Below are 19,071 nucleotides of genomic sequence, written 5' to 3' on the forward strand. Positions count from 1 at the left end.
CTCGGAGCATGGGAAGCACAATGCAGTTTTTGTGAATGGAATTAGACCTTATAGGCATCCTGGAACTCAAAGGCACCAAGAAAATAGGGAGGTAAGCATAACTAGATAACGCCTAGCTGAATTTACAGATAAGCCTCATTTGACCGTAGCTTGACCGGTCTTAGGGGCAAGGGGAAAAAGTAAACATAGGGTAATAAAACACAGTTGTCTCACGCTAACTATGCCCCATCTGGTCCTGTCCACGAGGGGATCACACATACATCACAAAAATTCCTATAGGGCAGTATTGTCATACTACCTCATCACTAGCCTATCAGGCCCTGCCAAATGCAGACCCTAGCATGGCATCAGACACCGAATTTTTGTATAAAAGACCCTCTACCCCTTTGTTCGACGGAGGTTCCGTGTATTGAGGGCACGTGTCTTTTTTTTGCCCGGCTAAAGAATTGATCACCCTGAGGCTGCCTCCCCACCCTTCGAATCAAATATAGGGGTGCACGAGTCCTGAGCATGCTCCAAGTTCTAGTGTGTCTTTCTGTTGTTATTGTTTCTGAATTTGTAAGTATTGCTTAAATGTATTAGTTATTGGTTTAATAGTTAAATTGTGTTAATTTCACTGTGTAATTCTGTAAAATGTATCTAAGTTCTGTCAACCACATTGTATAAATTGTATAATCTTGTGTTGTATAGTAGTGTTGTATTTAGACTAAGTATAAGTGTTAGAAATAGAAGCCCAGGAGTTGTTAAGTTGTAAAAGTAGATTTATGACTAACTCCACCAGCTGCCCTAAAATAACCATAGAGGGGCTGGCTTTGGACAAAGTTTTTATTATCATTATATTGTCTGTGTTTTTGTATTTTTTGTTAAGCAAATCAGAGACAGTGATTTGGTATAGTTAATTGTAACCAAAGAAGTTTGTAAGTAGTTAAGTACAGCTAAGTTTAAGGTTTTCTACCCTGTAAAAGCATTGGGCAATTGCTAGTTTAAAAAAAAACCCATTTGCTAATTGTTAGTTTTAAATTTAAAAAAAATCATTCCACTTAATAAAAATAATTTGTTTCACCATCATCCAGTCATTTTCACTGGGTAGTCAGCTTTAACCCTTGAGGCTCCCATCACATCACAGAACCAAAGTGTAACATTCATAGGGAAGCATCTTAACCTAGGAAAAGAAAAATTCCTCTTTAAGGTATAGCCTTATACTTTATTTTGTAAGGGTATACTTTCCTGGGTTCTGCTCTGACAGTGACCCTCTTAAGTTAAACAGAACTGTTAGTTCTACATCTGGAGAACCTAGGAAAACAAGAAATTGTAGGCCAACACCACATACAAGAGCTTCCATCTTTCGATTGTTTTATTAAAACTACCAGTAAAATCATAAATATAGCAGCATATACAATTCCAAAAAAGAATCTGCACCATCTGTAACTATAGACACACTCACATCCTCCTAACACACCATATTAGAATCTGCTGGCCTTCTGATGGATTGGTTGTCAAGATATGAGAGATTCCTGCTGGAGTCACCCATAGGGAGCTCAATTTTCACAATCTGGCCACCCCTTTTTTATACTGAGATTCTGTCTATACCTACCTCCTCTGTGTATCCATATGGACATGTCTACAGTAGGGAATTATTTATTTTGAAAACCCCCGTAAAATACGATTTCAAAATAACACTATTCCTCTTCAAAGGCAGGAGGAATTTCAAAACAAGCAGCCTGTTATTTCAACACAACAGACTTGGTAGTGTGGATTCTTGCCTTATTTCGAAACAAGGGGAGTTATTTCAAATTAACTCCCTAGTGTAGACATGCCCTAATTGTCTACCCTCTTTTCTCTTATTGGTTTACATCCCCAAGAAACTTAAAGGAACCCAATTTTCTGTGGGTTGGATAAATTCCTTTTATTCTCATGAACACTGATGCACAACCTGCATCCGTAATTGAGACATCTGAAACAGATGCCCCTTTACAATATTTTTATTTACTTTCTGGGAAATTGTGAGCAATATTATCACTTCACCTCTTTTCCCATAGTCTTAGAGCATTGGGTTATTTTCTGGTCACTTCGTTGTCATTTTTTGTCTTCAGTGCCTCATATGGCTAAGCTAAGATCTTGCAGGAGTTAACCTACAGGTTCTTGCATTTCAGATCTAATTGCTATTTCTTGGTCCAAATTAAGAATGATTAATTTACTAGTCGAGTAGTAGTTTGAAAGCAGTGCTGCATGGAGCTGACCCCGGGTTCTGTGTGGTGCTGCCCCTTTAAAACGCCACAGCAGCATTTAAGAGGGGCAGCACCGCACAGAGCCCAAGCTGAGCAGTGCTGCATGGAGCCTGGTGTCAGCTCCTTGTAGTGTTTCAAACGGGCAACACTGCATGGAGCCTGGGTATGGGCTCCATGAGGTGCTGTTGTTTTGAAGTACCCCCTTTCCCTGCCCCTTGCTGCCTCTATCTGATAGAAGCAGCAAGGGGGGGGAGGAGAAATTAACTAGTCAATTCGACTATCCGATAAGCATTTGCTTATTGGATAGTCAACTAGTCCTTAACATCCTTAGTCCAAATGCCATTAGTAAAATTATCCAAATGCAGTCTGTTCCTTCATCCTATATAATGGTTTGGTGCTCACTTACTGTAATTGAGTACCTCACCTGAAAGACTTAAAATCCATGACCTTTCCTAAATCCAGCTTACTAAAATAGGGCTTCCAAACTCTCAGAAGATTCTGACAAAACAAAAGGATTGTGCTCATCAGATCTACATATGTTACATCTACCTGTGTGACATGTAGCCATATTTCATCCAAACACTGAAATCAAGCTTTGTCTCAAAAAAACAAAGCCTGAAATTCAAAGATATTTGGAGTGGAAATTAAATCAAGATAAGGTGTCAAGTAAATTGAGGACATACCAAATGAAAAGGAACAGTTATCCCCATCAAAAATTAGAGGACTTAAGGAATGGAAGAATTTAGGATCCAACCATAAAAAGAAATCAAGTCCTGAGTACTAGATTTGACATCTCAAATCCATAAGATTAGTATTTCACTGTTACCTATTGACTCTTCCCGTTTCTGTGCTGCAACCCTGCAGTCACACCTGGTCAAACCTTATGAGCTTTCTGATATACAAAGTGTCTTCTTATTTTATGTAAAAACAAAACATGGGGGTGAGGGGGAATCTGAAACTTGACTGAGGCATAATTTGACTGAGGCATTGAGCCACTAATGTAATAAAAATTGAATGATAAATCATCTTCAATCCCAAGTAGCAAAAATGAAATGGAATTAATATAGGACTGCAAGAACACATTTAACACATGAAACCGAAAAAGTATAAGTTGCAGGTTTATTATGCGTTAGGAAGCTTAACTTAAAAACCAAACTGCATAGTACAAAAGGTCTGTTAATCTCTGCTCAAGGTGGAACAAGTTTCAAAATATATAATTTGTTTTTAAATTTGTTCAGTCAATACACAATCCTTTATAAAAACTGTATATCTGTCAGTACCCTCATTGCATTTATAAATACAAGATTTACACAGCATCCCCATCTGGAAAAAGATTAAAACTCCTTACAAATATCTACATATATTTCATACATACAAAACATTGATAGGAGTACTTTGTTAAACTCAGGTTTTGTTTAATGGTTCATTTACATTGCAACAAAATACATATAAATCTGTATATTTTTTCATAAAATGTCTAAAAATTAGCACAATACTTTGTAGACTCTGAACTTCTTTAAAGCATCTTTTGAAAAAGAACTTAATATGAGTATTTCCTTGAGATTCAGCAGGTGAGACACATTGATATGAAGGCTAAATAAGAATAAATGCACACTAAGTAGCAGTTAAGGCAGGGGTGAAATTAGTGGGAAGAGCCATTTCATACGGCAGACCAGAGTGACAAAAAAATAAATACACCCAAGTCTTGATGTAAGCTGCTTCAGCAGCCAGTTAACTAGCCCCTCACACAAACTAAAAAAAGTCTGTATTTTCATGATTGTGTATCCTCCCAAATAATTTTCTACTAGCCAAGAACTGATGCCATCAATGTTCACAAGTGTCAACTGGATTTTCTTTTTAGCCACTTTAGGTCTCACACTGTCTGGGAATGTGGGTTTAAGACTTCAGTATGTCCTTCTCTCATAGTTGGTCATGTGTGATCCCTCATCTGTAAAAAGTAATTGTTTAGTTTTATCAAAGCCCTAAGAAGTCTGTAGGATATTGTATTAGTACGAGATACAAATATTTGATAATATAGGTTCAAAAATTTTAATATGACCTTTATATATCAATATTTCAGATACTAAAACTATAGATTGGTTTCTCCCAAACCTATGAGGGCTACACAGGGACATACATCCAAAGAAAAGGCTTAAGGAATGTAAAATTTAATTTTAGCTATTTTGACAGGAACTGTAGTCTGCCTCAAACCTGTTTATTTTATGTATAGTAACTTGAGAGACCTGAATGTTCAAATTTTATTAATGTTTGTTCTCTCCAAGGTCTGTGTATTGAGGTTTTCAATCCAACATAGGGCTTGAGATGGCATTTTCACTTACACATTAGGTACAGGGGAAAAGAACTTAAACCTTACCTTGCCCTCATACACAAAACAAATGCCACAGTAAACATTTGATAGTGTGAACCCAAAGCAGACACCAATATCCACACAACATGATGCATGGCCTTCACTTGCACATGGTTCTATCCTTCCTTAAGAAGCCAGAAACTCCACAGCACTCTGTCCTGTCTTGTGGGTTCACAGTTCAGTGCATGGATTTTGATTTAGATCCTCCTTTTTCAAAGCTAGCCCTCATACACTGCTGTCTTGCAGCAAAGGTTCAATGTCCTCATCACTGCCACGATCTGGGTTGTTGCTCTGGGCACTGCTGATGCTGTTGCTCTGCTTCCTGGTACAGCTGGCTTTACTGTGCTCAGGAATGAATAAGGCAACCAGAAAAGCTAAAAGAACTGCACATGCTCCAAAGAGGAAAGGTGGGCCAGGGATGATAGCACTCTGAAACAACAAAACAGACATGTCAGAAGAGCATGAAACTGATATCTTATTAAAATACTACACCAATAAATCAGGAAGCAATAGGGACAATTTTAAAAATTCTCTTTACTAGATGTGTGTCTCATTGCATGCTCTGTATGTGCATTACAACTAGAGTTGGCTGAAATTAGGTGAACTCTTCACCCTCTGGAAAAAAAAGTTTCATTCAGCTGAAACCCAGTGCTTTTTTTGTGATGGTACAGCCCGGTACGCAGTACCGGCACCTCCAGTCAGAGCTCCAGTCACAGCCCCTGCAGTACCGGTACCTTTTTTCTCAAAAAACAAACAAAAAAACCAAACAAACAAAAAAAACCACACCACACACTGCTGAAACCTATTTGTAAATTCATGTCAAGTTCACTGAACAGCTGACCAAAAGCCTTCCCCTGAAGCAGTTATTCAGAAGCGAACTAAAAACAAGATTAAACATGTTTTTGATTTCGTTTCTTTATGACACATAAAGATGCCAATGCCATAATAAAAAAACTGGATTCAGCTCACTGCTTTTTATTTTTGTACTGAACAGAAGTATATCTTTCTCTCAACCTCAGTATCACATTAAGATGTCACCAGAGCTTTGGCTGTCCCACTCTTAACAAAGGGAGCCCTCCAAAAATCTTCCAACAAAGACAGAAAATAAGGATGTGATTTTAAGCTCCCATCAAGAAGGAAAAAAGTATTGCATATGGTTGCAAGAGGTCATATTTTTGTTGCTCTTAGTTTTATTTAAAAAACTGCAAAGGAGAGAGAAATCTTCAAACTACTCTGTCCTGTTGACCCAGAAGTCAGCATGTGCTGCATGGTCTGCACTGTACTGCATTCACATGTATTTGTGTAATTTCAATAGTCCTATGTGATCAAGTTAAATCTTTGATCCACCAGTCCATGTACACAGATGGTTCAAGGCCTAGCCATGTTGACCAGTCTGCATCTCCCCTTCTGGGAAAGGCCTCTTTAGGGTTCCAAATCTATATCAGTGCAACAATTTTATGGGAGGGTAAGGTCTAGCAAGTACCAAATTTCACATGGTAAATCAGTTTCAAGAATTTGAATAGCAAACACATTTTTACTATGAGTAACTATCAAGAGTGGAAACTGAATAGAGTTCACTGCTGTGGGAATATGTTGATTCAAATGATCTTATTTCTATTTTTATCTGCTAAGTGGGATGCTAAGAACCACTGCTGTCAATTAAGTTTCAGTGGGTTCTCCCATGATGTCATATTTGCAAGTTTCCAAAGCCTCCGAAGAGTTACAGATAAAATACAGGAAAAAACTTTAAAAAACCCAACAAATAGTCTGGTAGCACTTTAAAGACTAACAAAACATGTAGACGGTATCATGAGCTTTTGTGGGCACAGCACACTTCTTCAGATGACCAGAGAGTTGGATGTCCAGAACCTAGAATAAATGGGAGAAGAAATGGGAAGGAGGGAGAGAAGGAAAAAATTGGAGGGGGGGAGGGAGGGCGCGCGCGGAGAAAAAGAGGCAGTGGGTAGATAAGTTTCAAAGGGAAAGCAGAGCCAGTCAGTAACAGGAAAAACTGAACAACAGCAGATAGTTAAAAGAGGCAGATAAGAACCATTAGTTTGCACTTGGAGAGGAAGAGTAGAACAGGTTCTACACAAACAACAGTATATGACATATAACCGAGTCATTCAGAACGCAATGCTATCTATACACAGCCTCAAAAACAATCCTAACATCATAATCAAAGAGGCTGACAAAGGAGGTGCTGCAGTCCTCGTGAACAGAACAGATTATGAACAGGAAGCAAACAGACAACTCACCAATACCAGATTCTACAAGCCTCTCTCCTGTGATCCCACTAAAGAATACCAAAAAACCCTGAAGCCTGTTCAAGAAGCTCCCTGATGCTACTCAAGACCAAATTTACACTAACACCTTCCTTCCCCCCTCCCCCCCAATACTCTGACCAGGAGTTTTGTATCTGCTGCCCAAGATACACAAACCTGGAAATCCCAGATGACCCATCATCTCAAGTATTAGCACCCTTACAACAGGATTATCTGGCTATATGGACTCCCTCCCCAGACCCTATGCTACCAGCACTCCTAGCTACCTCCGTGACACCACTGACTTCCTGAGGAAACTTCAAAATTTCAATAATCTACCGGAAAATACCATCCTAGCCACTATGAACATAGAAGCCCTTTATACCAACATTCCACCTGAAGACAGATCACAGGCCATCAGGAACACCACCCCCGATGACAGCACTGCACACCTGATTAGAGAGCTCTGCGACTTTGTCCTCACCCACAATTACTTCCAATTTGGAGACAATTTGTATCCTCAAGTCAGCAGCACAGCCAGGGGCACCGCATGGCACCACTATATGCCAACATCTTTATGGCTGACCTTGAACAACATTTCCTCAGGTCTTGCTCCCTAGGACCTTTACTCTATTTACACTACACATCAATGACATCTTCATCATATGGACCCGTGAGAAAGAGACACTTGAACCATTTCACAGACTTCAACAACTTCCACCCCACCATCAACCTCAGCCTGGATCAGTCCACATGAGAAATCCACTTCCTTGACACCACAGTACAGTCATGTGACAGACAAATTTCCACCACCTTGTATCAGAAACCTACTGACCACTATACTTACCTTCATGCTTCCAGCTACACCCCAGACACATTTCTTAATCTGTTGTATACAGCCAAGCCCCAAGATACAACCGGATTTGCTCTGATCCCACAGACAGAGACAAACACCTACAGGATCTACATGGAGCATTCTTAAAACTGAAATACCATCTGGAGAAGTGAAAAAACAGATTGACAGAGTCAAAAATGTACCCAGACATGAACTGCTTCAAGTCACACCCAAAAGAGAAAACAACAGAATTCCACTTGTCATTGCCCACATATCTATACAAGTGATTTCATCACTGGACCCAACCACATCAGCCACCAAGTCAGAGGCTCATTTAACTGCACATCCAGTAATGTGATCTATGCCATCAAATACCAGCAATGCCCCACTGCAATATATATTGGACAAACTGGACAGTCCCTATGGGAAAGAATTAATGGACACAAATCAGATATCTGAAAAGGGAACACAAAAAAACCTGTTGGAGAGCACTTTAATCTCCCTTGACGCTCATTAAGGGATCTCCAAGGTGCTGTTTTGTTACAGACCAATTCCACAAGCCAAATACACAGAGAAGGATTGGAATGTCACTTCATTCACAAGTTTAATTATCATGCAGATGGTTTAATTCGTGATATTGGATGGCTGGGACATTATCAACCTTCAGACAATGAAGGTGCTGCCAAATGGTTCTTGATGTCTGCATAGAATCTGTTATTAGTAGTCTTCCTCTCCTGGGCTACATCTAGACTGCAAGCCTCTTTTGAAAAAAAGCATCTAGACTTCAATCAGTACTTTTGAAAAAGCAAGCCGCTTGTTCGAAAGAGAGCACCCAGGCAGTCTGGATGCGCTCTTTCAAAAAAGCACAGTTTGCATTCAATAGTGCCTTTTTTCGAAAGAGCACTCCTCTTCCTCGTAAAATGAGGGTTTCTGTGGTTGAAAAAACTGCCGTGTTCTTTCAATTTACTTTTGAAAGAACATGGCAGCAGTCTAGACGCAGGGGAAGTTTTTTCGAAAAAAGGCCACTTTTCAGGAAAAAAAACTGTAGTCTAGACATACCTCAAGTGCAAACTAATGGTTTTTATCTGCCTCTTAATTATCTAGCCTTTAAGATGCTATTAGACTATCTGTTGTATTTTTCACTTTTTCCTGTTACAGACTAGCTTGGATTTCCCTTTGAAACTTATCTACCCACTGCCTCTTACTCCCTCTTCCCCCTGCTTTTCCCAATTATTCTTGACTCTGGACATCCAAAACTCTGGTCATCTGAAGAATTGGTAGTGCCCACGAAAGCTCGTGATACCATCTACATGTTTTGTTACTCTTGAAAGTGCTACCAGACTATCTGTTGCTTTTTAAGTTTTTCCTGTTGCAGCCTAACTCTGCTACCCCCTGAAGATAAAGTACAGTATTTTAACACAGAAGCCTAACAGAAGAAACTCTGTATTAGATGGAAAAACAAAGAATATTGGAAAAACAAATTCTGTCACAGATTATGAATGTGTTTGGATCACATCAGCAGAAGCAACCTAAAATCTTTCTGATTTTTATTGAAAAAGCAACTTTTTACAGGAATCAGATGCCACAAAAATCCTTTTATTCATACACAAAAATGTCCACATACAGAGAGATAATTAGGCCTCTTGAAAAAAACAGAGCTTTCAGGCAACACTAAACGAAGTGTGAGGGCTGAATGGGCCAGGGTAAAAAGAGCAGAGAGAGTGAGGTAAAAGACAAGAAGAAACAGCTAAACAGTTTTGATATTAGTGAAGGAACAAAAAATTGATGTAAGTAGGCACATAGACAAGAAGCAGTAGTAGTTTAAACTTTACATGATGATCAAGAGGAAGACAGCAAAAGCATTTCAAAAGCATCTATTTAGTATTACTGGAAGAAATAATAAAGGGGCCAAAAGGCATTAGGGCAAAATGTCAAAGAACATACAAGTTTACTGAATTATACTTTTCTAAGTGTCTTCATTTAAAAATATGATTGTTATGATATCTATAACTATATGCCAGAGTCTTTTCATATGTTTCCTCAGTTTGAATAAACTGGCTATAATTAGATAAGAATCTTTTTACCACCATCACCACCACATCAGACATAAAAAATCATAGTTTATTCTTGTATCAAAAATTTTTCAGTGCAGCTATTAGCAACATTATAATAACTACAAACCAAAGCTATTTCTTTGACTCTAAAATCTGTTATTTGCTTTGTTGCTAGCTTTAAAAGCATCTCTTATGTAATTAAGAATAACACGAAAACACAGGAACAAATACCAGGAGTTCAAGATTAAGATATTTTAGTCATGCTAATTTGATACTTCTGACTGAAAAATAAATGAAGGCAGTCATGAATTTACCTCATCACTAGGATCCTGCATGGTGGTATCAGAACTCTGGACAGGTGCCAATTCATTGAGCTCCACATGGAAGAGAAAGAATATAAAACCATAGAGAGCTGGTCCAAGACCATTACAGAGACCTCTGATTCCAGTTATTATTCCCTGGACAACACCTGTGGAAGGAAAACACAACAGTAGTGAAGAAGGCAACCTTCTAACTGTCCTCATTTATTTGTTCTAACTTTAGACTGCAAGCTCATCAGGGCAGGAATCTGATAGTTACATTTGCCTTTAAAGTACCATAGCACTATAGAATATACCTAATATTTCATTGGCCCTCCTTTATTTTTATTAATAGGATAATGCAAAACTTCTCTTAACTGTTTAATAGACTAAGCTTACCTTCCACTTAATTTTAAGAATTGCTTTTAAAAGACGACTAACTAGATTTTAATTAGCTTCCACATGGGCACAGTTTGTTCATATATTAACGTGCTTCTAGCAACATTTTCAATTTTCAACTAGAGGGGGTCTGAATTAGATTTTATCTACATATTCCAGCTATGACAGGTAAATTCAGCCTCCTTGCTTTCCCCAACTCAACCTCTTTCGAAACTTACACTGAACGAAATCAGCTTACGGTGGTATTTGCCTCATCTAAAATATAGTTAGCCTTGGTTATACAAGTACATTTCTACTTTCAAAACTACCTTACGAACATAAGAACGGCCGTACTGGGTCAGACCAGAGGTCAATCTAGCCCAGTATCCTGTCTACCAACAGTGGCCAACACCAGGTGCCCCAGAGAGGGTGGACTGAAGACAATGATCAAGTGATTTGTCTCCTGCCATCCCTCTCCAGCCTCTGACAAACAGAGGCCAAGGACACCATTTTATCCCCTGGCTAATAGCCTTTTATGGACCTAACCTCCATGAAATTATCTAGCTTAAAGCTAGATTTTGTTCTTCATCAATAACATCCTGCTGTTGTCTGATCCTCTTCAGATAAATCTTATTCCTGTTGAGGGGTAGCTCAGGAAATTTTAAGTACTAAATTAATAAAGGTTTTCCCCACATTTGTAGCAGGTTGATGGATACTAGCTTAGGTATTATCACTTTAACAAGTGCCATTATTAATCACTGCTTTTCTTTGTCTCACATAGCATCATCTCATGCACAAGCAATCTAAAGAAACAGACATGAACAAAACAGATCTTCAAGTTGGTATGAAGTTACTATTTTTAAATTATGTAGAGACCATTTTTAATTGACGTAAGTAATAACAAAAATCAGGGAAAATGTGATTCCATGAGCCACTGAAACCCCTCTCCCCCTCCCCCCCCCAAAAAAAAACAGTAGGGAAGAATCCTTTTGGATTCATGAGTGCAAGTCACACCGTTTTGTTTCATTTCTGTTCTGTTTTGGGGAAGAGGTGTGTAATTACAACCGTGGTTTCCTTTCCACTAGGTGGCACAACTTCACTCTGGAATTCCAATAATACTTTCATATACAGCTTTTTAGTAGTTTTGAATGAACAGTACACAGCTGTATGTGTCCCTACCACAAAACTCTTCACTGCTACTTAATCGTTTTTGTTTGAAATTTTTTTCCTTCCACAATACAGGAAACCAACAAGCACAATACCTCATTTGAAACCTAGTCCACTCTTAGAATGTAAACATTGTAAACCGTTAGCCTACAGAAAACTGCCAAATGTATTCAAATACCACCTTTCCCAACAAAAGACTGCCTCCTTAGACTGTATCCTTACTTTAATTTTTGTCTTTCCCATTTCATCTCTATGTCCTCATTTCTAACTTTAGACTGTAAACTCATTCGGTCAGGGACTTGGATAGTTACATTTGTCTTTAAAATACATCGGCACTACAGAATATAGCTAACTGTTTCATCAGTATTAACTGCTGACATTTCTACTTTAAAGCACTCACAGGTTCTCTTTCTCCAAATTACCATTTGAAATAAACATGAATGCTCACATCTCATCCTCTGTGTCAGTACTTCACCATTTCTGCTTCTCCAGAGAGATATACTATGAAATTTATGTTTTTGAATGAAAAAGTATATTGGAGCACACTCTTTCTTTGGCATGGAGCAAAAGCAATAAGTTTCACATGTATGTATGGTAACAAATCAGACAGCAGGAAAATGGGGACTATCTAAGAAAAAGATGGTACTGCTACACTAGTGCTAGCTGTTCAATCACAGAATGCTTTTTTTAAAAAAAGCAGCGAAAAAAGCATGAAAATTACTGTAGCAACTTACTTTTTATTTTCTAGCATCTTTAAAGGCAATTATGTAAAGAGATGACTACACTAACCAGAACAATGAAAGGCAAGTATGCCTGATATGAATCCATCTCTCGACAATACCAAGAGACAAATTTTCATTCCTACTGACAAAAACCAATTACTTCCTTTATCATTTTATTTAAAGAGCACAGCTAGATAGTCATTAAGCTTTTAAGAAAACTGGTTCAAGAAAGAGAATTTTTCAGGAGCACAAACATGAATTTACTGAACTTACCCTGTTGATCTGGCTCTGCATTTCTTGAAACAAGAGCACTGATTGCTGGAAATGTAATACTTGACATGGCTGCAACAGCTCCTGCTGCCCACATCATCCTGGTTGTTTAAATACGTAGTTTAAACAAAATATAAAGCAGTATACACTTTAGTACAAAAGGACTTCTTCCAAACAAGCAAGAATACAACAAACATTTTCAGGTTCCTCAGTCAAAATTGTTTTTTAAACAATTTCTAAGCCATTCACCGCTAAGTACCCAAAGATGTAATTTTTGTAACTGCAATGCATTTACAATTTAGTTATTTTCTCCTCTAGCAATGTCAAAACCTCAGAATCTCTCCTATTTATGTTATTCTGAGTTACAGTGAGCTCATCGAAATTAACTGATTGAATTCAACCCAAATTAAGATGAGAGGTGAGCAAAATATGATGCTGTCTTATCCACCATTAGAAAAGTTCATACCAAGGAGCCATTTCAGTGAATCTACAGCATGGATAGGTACCAGGGACGTTAAATTATTGTTTAAAATGTTAACAGGTTAAAGACAGTGGGCTTTCCATGCTACAAAAGACATCCCTGGTGACGGCAAGAAGGGGGAGACATAGGCAGTGCCACAGGTATCGGATCTGATGCCAGGAGAGTCCCCTGAGTCAAAGCTGCCAGTGCCAAAAATGAAGTTGCACAGGGCAGTGCCATTCACGCTATGGTAGGTGGTGTCACCAGTGCTACCAAAGGGAAGTGCTGACGTGGAGCCAGTGCTGAATGGAGCCAGTGCCATGAGTTCAATGAGTCCCACACAGCCTCAAACAGATGGTGTGGTGTGGATGGAAAGTTGAAATCATCTTCCACCAGCATCTACACCAGACAGTCCATCGACAAAGGACTCAAGAAAACTGCCAGGGGGCTCAGAGTCGACTGTGCCAGGGTTGAAGCTCTCGGCCCTCACAGGTTGGGTGCAGTGCGAGCTGACTCCAGGGCTTTACTAGACCTCCTGGATAGGTATCAACCCTGGTCAGTCCTCCTCTTCTTACACAGAACCAGGGAAGGGGACCAGTACTGGGAGGATGAGCCAATTTTCTGCACTCGAGATTGGTGCTGATGGTGATCTTCTGGGCTCAGCACTGAAGCCTCCTGCACTAACGTCGGCATGCTGCGCACCGATGGCATTAGAGTGGCTGGCTGAGGCCTAAGTGCCAACTCCATGAAGATCAGTTTAAGCCACTGGCTCCTCTCCTCTCCCAAATGAGGGCATATTGATACTGCACTTATCTGGCAAGTGACCCTCTCCAAGACACTTCAAGCAGGCAGTGTGAGGAACCATAGAATCATAGAGCTAGAAGAGACCTCAGCAGGTCATTAAGCCCAGCCCCCTGCCCAAGGCAGGACCAATCCCAACTATCCCTCTGGGCATGCAATTGCCACACTTCATACACTGGTTTGAAACCCTGGGGCCAAAGAGTACAAACAATAGGAGGACCCCTCCCCCAAAAAACTAACTGCTACTAAGATAACTCAAACAAAAACTAATCTACCCTAGAAAGAACACAGAAGTCTAATGCTAGGAACTAAATGCTTGCAAAGCAAGAAGTCAAACTCCAACAACTGTCACTGGCAGAAAGGAGGAAGTGAAGCGAGAGTCAGGCCAGCAGGGGTATATCTATAATGCCGGGAGGTGTCACCAGTAACCCGACAAGTACCAGTAAGGAAAAACAAATCTTCTGATGATTGTGGACTTGGTGCGTGCAAACGCAAATACTGGAACGGACATGAGCATTCACTACAAGAGGAAAAAAATATTTCAAAGCCCCATGACCTGTGTGTAGCTCAGAAAACATGTGCTTACCAAGGCTGGGATCCAAAACCATACCAGGTCAGCTGGAGCATCTGAAAGCCAAGGCCTAAGAGGACAGTATTCTTGTTTCCTATTGACCTCATCAGGATACTGAGGAACACAGTCTGTAAAAATAAGGAATATACTCCACTGAAGTATCTAAACTTGAGATCTATAACATAGCTTCTACTTCTATGGGAAACAATTCAAGAGAAGCTCCACTTGTTGCTGTTTAAATTCCATTAACTGAACTCTGACTTTGGATTATTAACACAAAAATGCCCTAACACAGATTTGATACACAATTTGATGTATTAATATTACTAAAAGCACATCCAGTTTTCCTTTTCAAAAAGGTAGAGATTTCCCTACTTGTTACTGAGTTTATAAAAAAAAATTAACATGTTAAGCAGCCAGTGCGCTCTGGCTCCACCTCCAGAAAGCCCCCTGCCACTCCATGCTGCTGCCTCTGCATCAGAGGCAGCAATATGAGGTTCCAGGTGGAAGTTGGTCCATAAGGGGAGGCAGTTTAAAAACCAGCTCCCCACCCAGACCAGCTGATAGAGGCAGAAGCGCAGGGTGGCAGCAGCCCTTGTCTGTGTAGGCAGGGTTCAACCTCCCCACAGACAGAGGCTGCTCTGGCTCCCACCGAGTAGCCTCTGTCTGCAGCGAGCCAGAGCTCACCGTGGACAGAGGCTGCTCTGGCAGTAGCCTCTATCTGCACGGAGCTTGGATGAGATAAATCGATGGCCAGTGGATTGACCACTGCACCTTCAACCCAACATGTAGTGAAGACAAGCCCTCAGTTCCTCACACTCTTCCTCGCTTCCACTGTGAGGTGCACCCTACGGAGGATTCAGCCTTGAGGCACAGGAGCCTCTGAGGCCACAGTCAGTCAATCTTCAGTGGTGGCCCCTGGGCAAGGGGAACCCACTAGTCCAACCCAAGAGGCAGGTACTTCTTGATGGCATTCTCTGAAAGGCAGGCACTGTCCACAGTGCATTGTGCCTCACAGCAGAAAATATCCAAAACACAGCAGGAGACCCATCTTACAATCAACACCCTCATCACAGTAACATGGAAGCAAATCATATCTATACTTCTGCTATACACCACATTTCCTCACTTACTATATCATTCTCTTATTGCTCTCTATTTTCATTCATCGTCCCCATAGTTAACTGTATTGGTAGATATAAAAATATTTCAGTAGCCATGTTGGAATTAAATCCTATGTCATGTGAGTTCTTTGTCCAGAGTCCTTTCAGAGGCGGCAGCATTTTAAAAGGCCAAATTTACCCATTTATATTGAGCTGATGTGCATTTTAAAAATATAAAAAGTTTAAAGGAATCCATTTTATATCCCCCTCATTTGATTTTTGTTCTTGTTAAATCACAGGAAAGCAGTCAAGAAAGAAGTTTTGTACTGTGTTTTGAAAGCAGTTAGCTTAGTTGCCATTTTAATCTCTTGCCAAAATAGGTTTAAAACATTGGTCCAGCTCTTGAAAATAATTCAGTGTAGTGAGTTTGGACATCTCAACCTCCTGAAACTTAATTCCAATGCTTCTGCAGAACACAGTTGGTTACTGGAGGTCATGGGGAGAGAGTGAGTCTCAGGAGAAATCTGAATGAACAGATGTTTCTTTACTGAACAAAATCTACTGAGGCTTTAAAGAGTGGAAAGAAGCTTATCTATACATCATTGCAACATGTAAAAAATGACACATCTGTAGCATTTATCTGACTGGCTACACTCATACAACTTTGGGGAAATATATTCAAGAAATTTACTGTATTATGATGGACTCATTTAATACCTTTTGAAGAGGAGTTTCATTATCACAATTCCCATAGATTTGATTATTTATGCACAACTTAAATTTTTCTTCTTTATAAATCCAAAGAGTCAACAGAATTTCTAAAAAGTTATTAGGATAATACTTACCTGAGCTATTATAGACAGAATTCCTACCACAGCTATGAATGCTGCTATGCTAACAGGACTAAAACCTATAATCTGAAGGAAGACAATAGAAAATTTGTGAAGTAATGCTGGTTACAAATTATTAGTTAAAGCAGTTTCAAAGATAGCATTTATAAACACTGAAACAGCTCCTATAGTATGAATTATTCACAGATATTTAAGAAGATGCATCACTTGAAACATTTCTCCTAGTTTTACGAAAGAGTGTTCCATGTAAATCGAGAAAACAAAGGACAGTAAAATGTTATCATTTGTTTTTGTGTGAAATTACTCTCTCAAGAGGTAGTGATAGCCCTGGAAATGAAGCTCTAGCAACATGTCACAGCTTAAACTCCTCACAACAAGAGATATCCCCTTATGGACTGAGACAATAATTATTCATCCTTTAATTAGACGGACAATTAGTGCCAATTGTGATGGTTATTTTTGTGGCATGGGCACTTGTTTACTATCAAATCTACTGAGACCTCTAACTCATCTCACACAGATCAAAATAATTTCACATTTAGAATCTGGCCAACACAATAATGGGCAGAATTTTAAACCTATGATAAAAACCTATTACCAATTCAACTCCATCCTTCCGCCCTCCTAAAACTCCTACTGCTTTGATTCTTATTCACTATCCTCAGTCTATTTCCTCTCTGCCTCTTAGTCCTACTACTTCCTGTTACCTAAAAAAAATAACATCACTCCACTTTTCCCTCCTCTCCCTTTCGCTTCTTTTTATATGCAAACTCATGAGCACACTAGTCCCAATTCCTTACCAATTTCTCCTCCAACTCTTGTCTTTATCCTTCCCACCATGGCAAATCTAAAATTCTACAAGAGAATACTCTCTCATCTCTGCCTTAATATTTCATTTTACCTCACGTTCCATCACTCCTCTACACAGCATAGAAGTATCAGAACATAAAAACAAAGCAGTGATATTGTATCTCATAATTTTTCTGCCCTGTTGTATATCAAATGCAAAAACATTTAACAAATTGCAGAGAAACGAACACAACTACATTCACTTTACAGAAAGGGTGCTTGGCATTCATATTCATGAACTGAATTAGGAAAACTCATGAAAGTGATGTTGCATGTTTAAGATTCCAGATTTGTGGAAGAAAGCACACTCAGAAGAAAGCAACTAATAATTCTTAAGAGTATAACTAAGTTGTGAACTCTTCTCTGTAATGCCCTATAAGTTATTGTGTTATGTAAAGGTTATTAATAATCAATTCTCTAACTCACCTAGTCTATTTTCTCATATTTTCAGTGCTTTCCGCTTTTAAATGAAACTTGCGGTTCTTACTATTTCTCTACTGAAGAGAGAGCTTCCAATGAGAGGAAGTCTAGACTATTCAGCTATCTCCAAGCAGCTATGCAAAACACCAGGAACATAAATGCACTTTGAGAACAGGAATTTTTATTACTCAGTATGAGGGGAAAAGCAACAAAGAAGGAGCAATTCTAACACAAATTCAACATGTTTTCATTAAAAACAATGCTATTCTAGAAGCAAACATATATAATGGTGTTAAATATAATGGATTGTAAGAGCTGGTTCAGTATTAAAATAACATTAGACTTGACTAAAAACCTCACCAGCACTATGTCAGAATCAAGCCGTGTACTCGAGGCGTTTAGAAAACAAAGTGTTTAGATCATTAAAACCTACAAAGAAGTTTTAATAATAGTTTTAAAATGGCAGCAAGAACACTTTTCCTCAAGGAAAGCTTTCAATGTCTGTATATAAAGTATAATTTCATATTTATATACATATGGTGCTTTCAAGGCATAGATCCCCAAAATGCAACAAATTTAGAAATAGAACTCTGGCAATCCTGATCTGAAGTGTAGCTTTACAAGACTCTGAGAACATGATATGCATTTTTTAAGTGACCAACACTTACTCACCTGTCGCAAATAGAGAAAAAAGCTAGAGTACTGGCCAGCCTCAGGAAGGTAGGACAAAAATACGGTGATACAAATCAGGAGGACTGTAGAATCTTTCCCAACTTTCTTCAAGGACTATTACAAAGAGAAGCAAACATGAGCCAAACAGGACTATACTGAAAACTCCTTGTATAAAGGACTAAGAATGGTAGTTCCATTCAATGTTCCATTATTAATGCCCAGTGAAGGAAATTCTATGCAACAGTTAAAGGGTCACTATTACAGTAAGAGTAATTTAAAATGCAGATTTCCTTACTAGTTTAATATCTGTCACAGGAATTTTAACTATATTCTCACTATTTGTTTCCTTTCATTTCAATTTATTCAAAAGGACAACGGGTACAGCACTAGTTAGGCTTACTTTGTCCTCCTGCACTACTGCAATATTGCAACTGAAGGGAAGGGTTTAAGACTGGTAGGGAAATAGTAAATATAAATTTGAAATGTTATGGAGATACTTTCATTATTAGCTTTTCATTTAGCCAAACAAATGGTAGGTCCTATCCATCCTTGCTGCCCATTACACTTTGATGTTGAGAGTTACTGTAAACCTTAAAGCTAGATAAACACATTATTACTGCCTCTATGAATTACTTTAAGTTTAAGCATTTGACATTTGAATCCCATTCAAAGGACTTCTATTACTGATCAGCACAGATTCTACTTCCTATTCTGCAGGTTCATTCTGCCATATCACAAAAACATTCTTTTAGTTCTTGC

At 38.9% G+C, this 19,071-nt stretch overlaps 1 protein-coding gene across 1 annotated transcript in view; it reads right to left on the minus strand.

Moving 5' to 3' along the window:
• Positions 1–3,333: 3,333 nt before the first annotated feature.
• The window catches only part of SLC71A2 (solute carrier family 71 member 2), a 47,122-nt gene continuing 31,384 nt past the window's right edge, over positions 3,334–19,071 (minus strand). Inside the window, exons 7-12 of the mRNA XM_075931857.1 lie at positions 18,313–18,426; positions 16,366–16,437; positions 14,433–14,545; positions 12,589–12,686; positions 10,064–10,218; positions 3,334–5,025 (exon numbers count right to left, since the gene is read on the minus strand). Coding sequence (XP_075787972.1) covers positions 4,822–5,025; positions 10,064–10,218; positions 12,589–12,686; positions 14,433–14,545; positions 16,366–16,437; positions 18,313–18,426 — 756 coding nt within the window. The 3' untranslated portion in view covers positions 3,334–4,821. The remainder of the gene's footprint in view (positions 5,026–10,063; positions 10,219–12,588; positions 12,687–14,432; positions 14,546–16,365; positions 16,438–18,312; positions 18,427–19,071) is intronic.

This window comes from Pelodiscus sinensis, chromosome 6, assembly GCF_049634645.1.
Source record: "Pelodiscus sinensis isolate JC-2024 chromosome 6, ASM4963464v1, whole genome shotgun sequence".
In the NCBI taxonomy this organism is placed as follows: Eukaryota; Metazoa; Chordata; order Testudines; family Trionychidae; genus Pelodiscus; species Pelodiscus sinensis.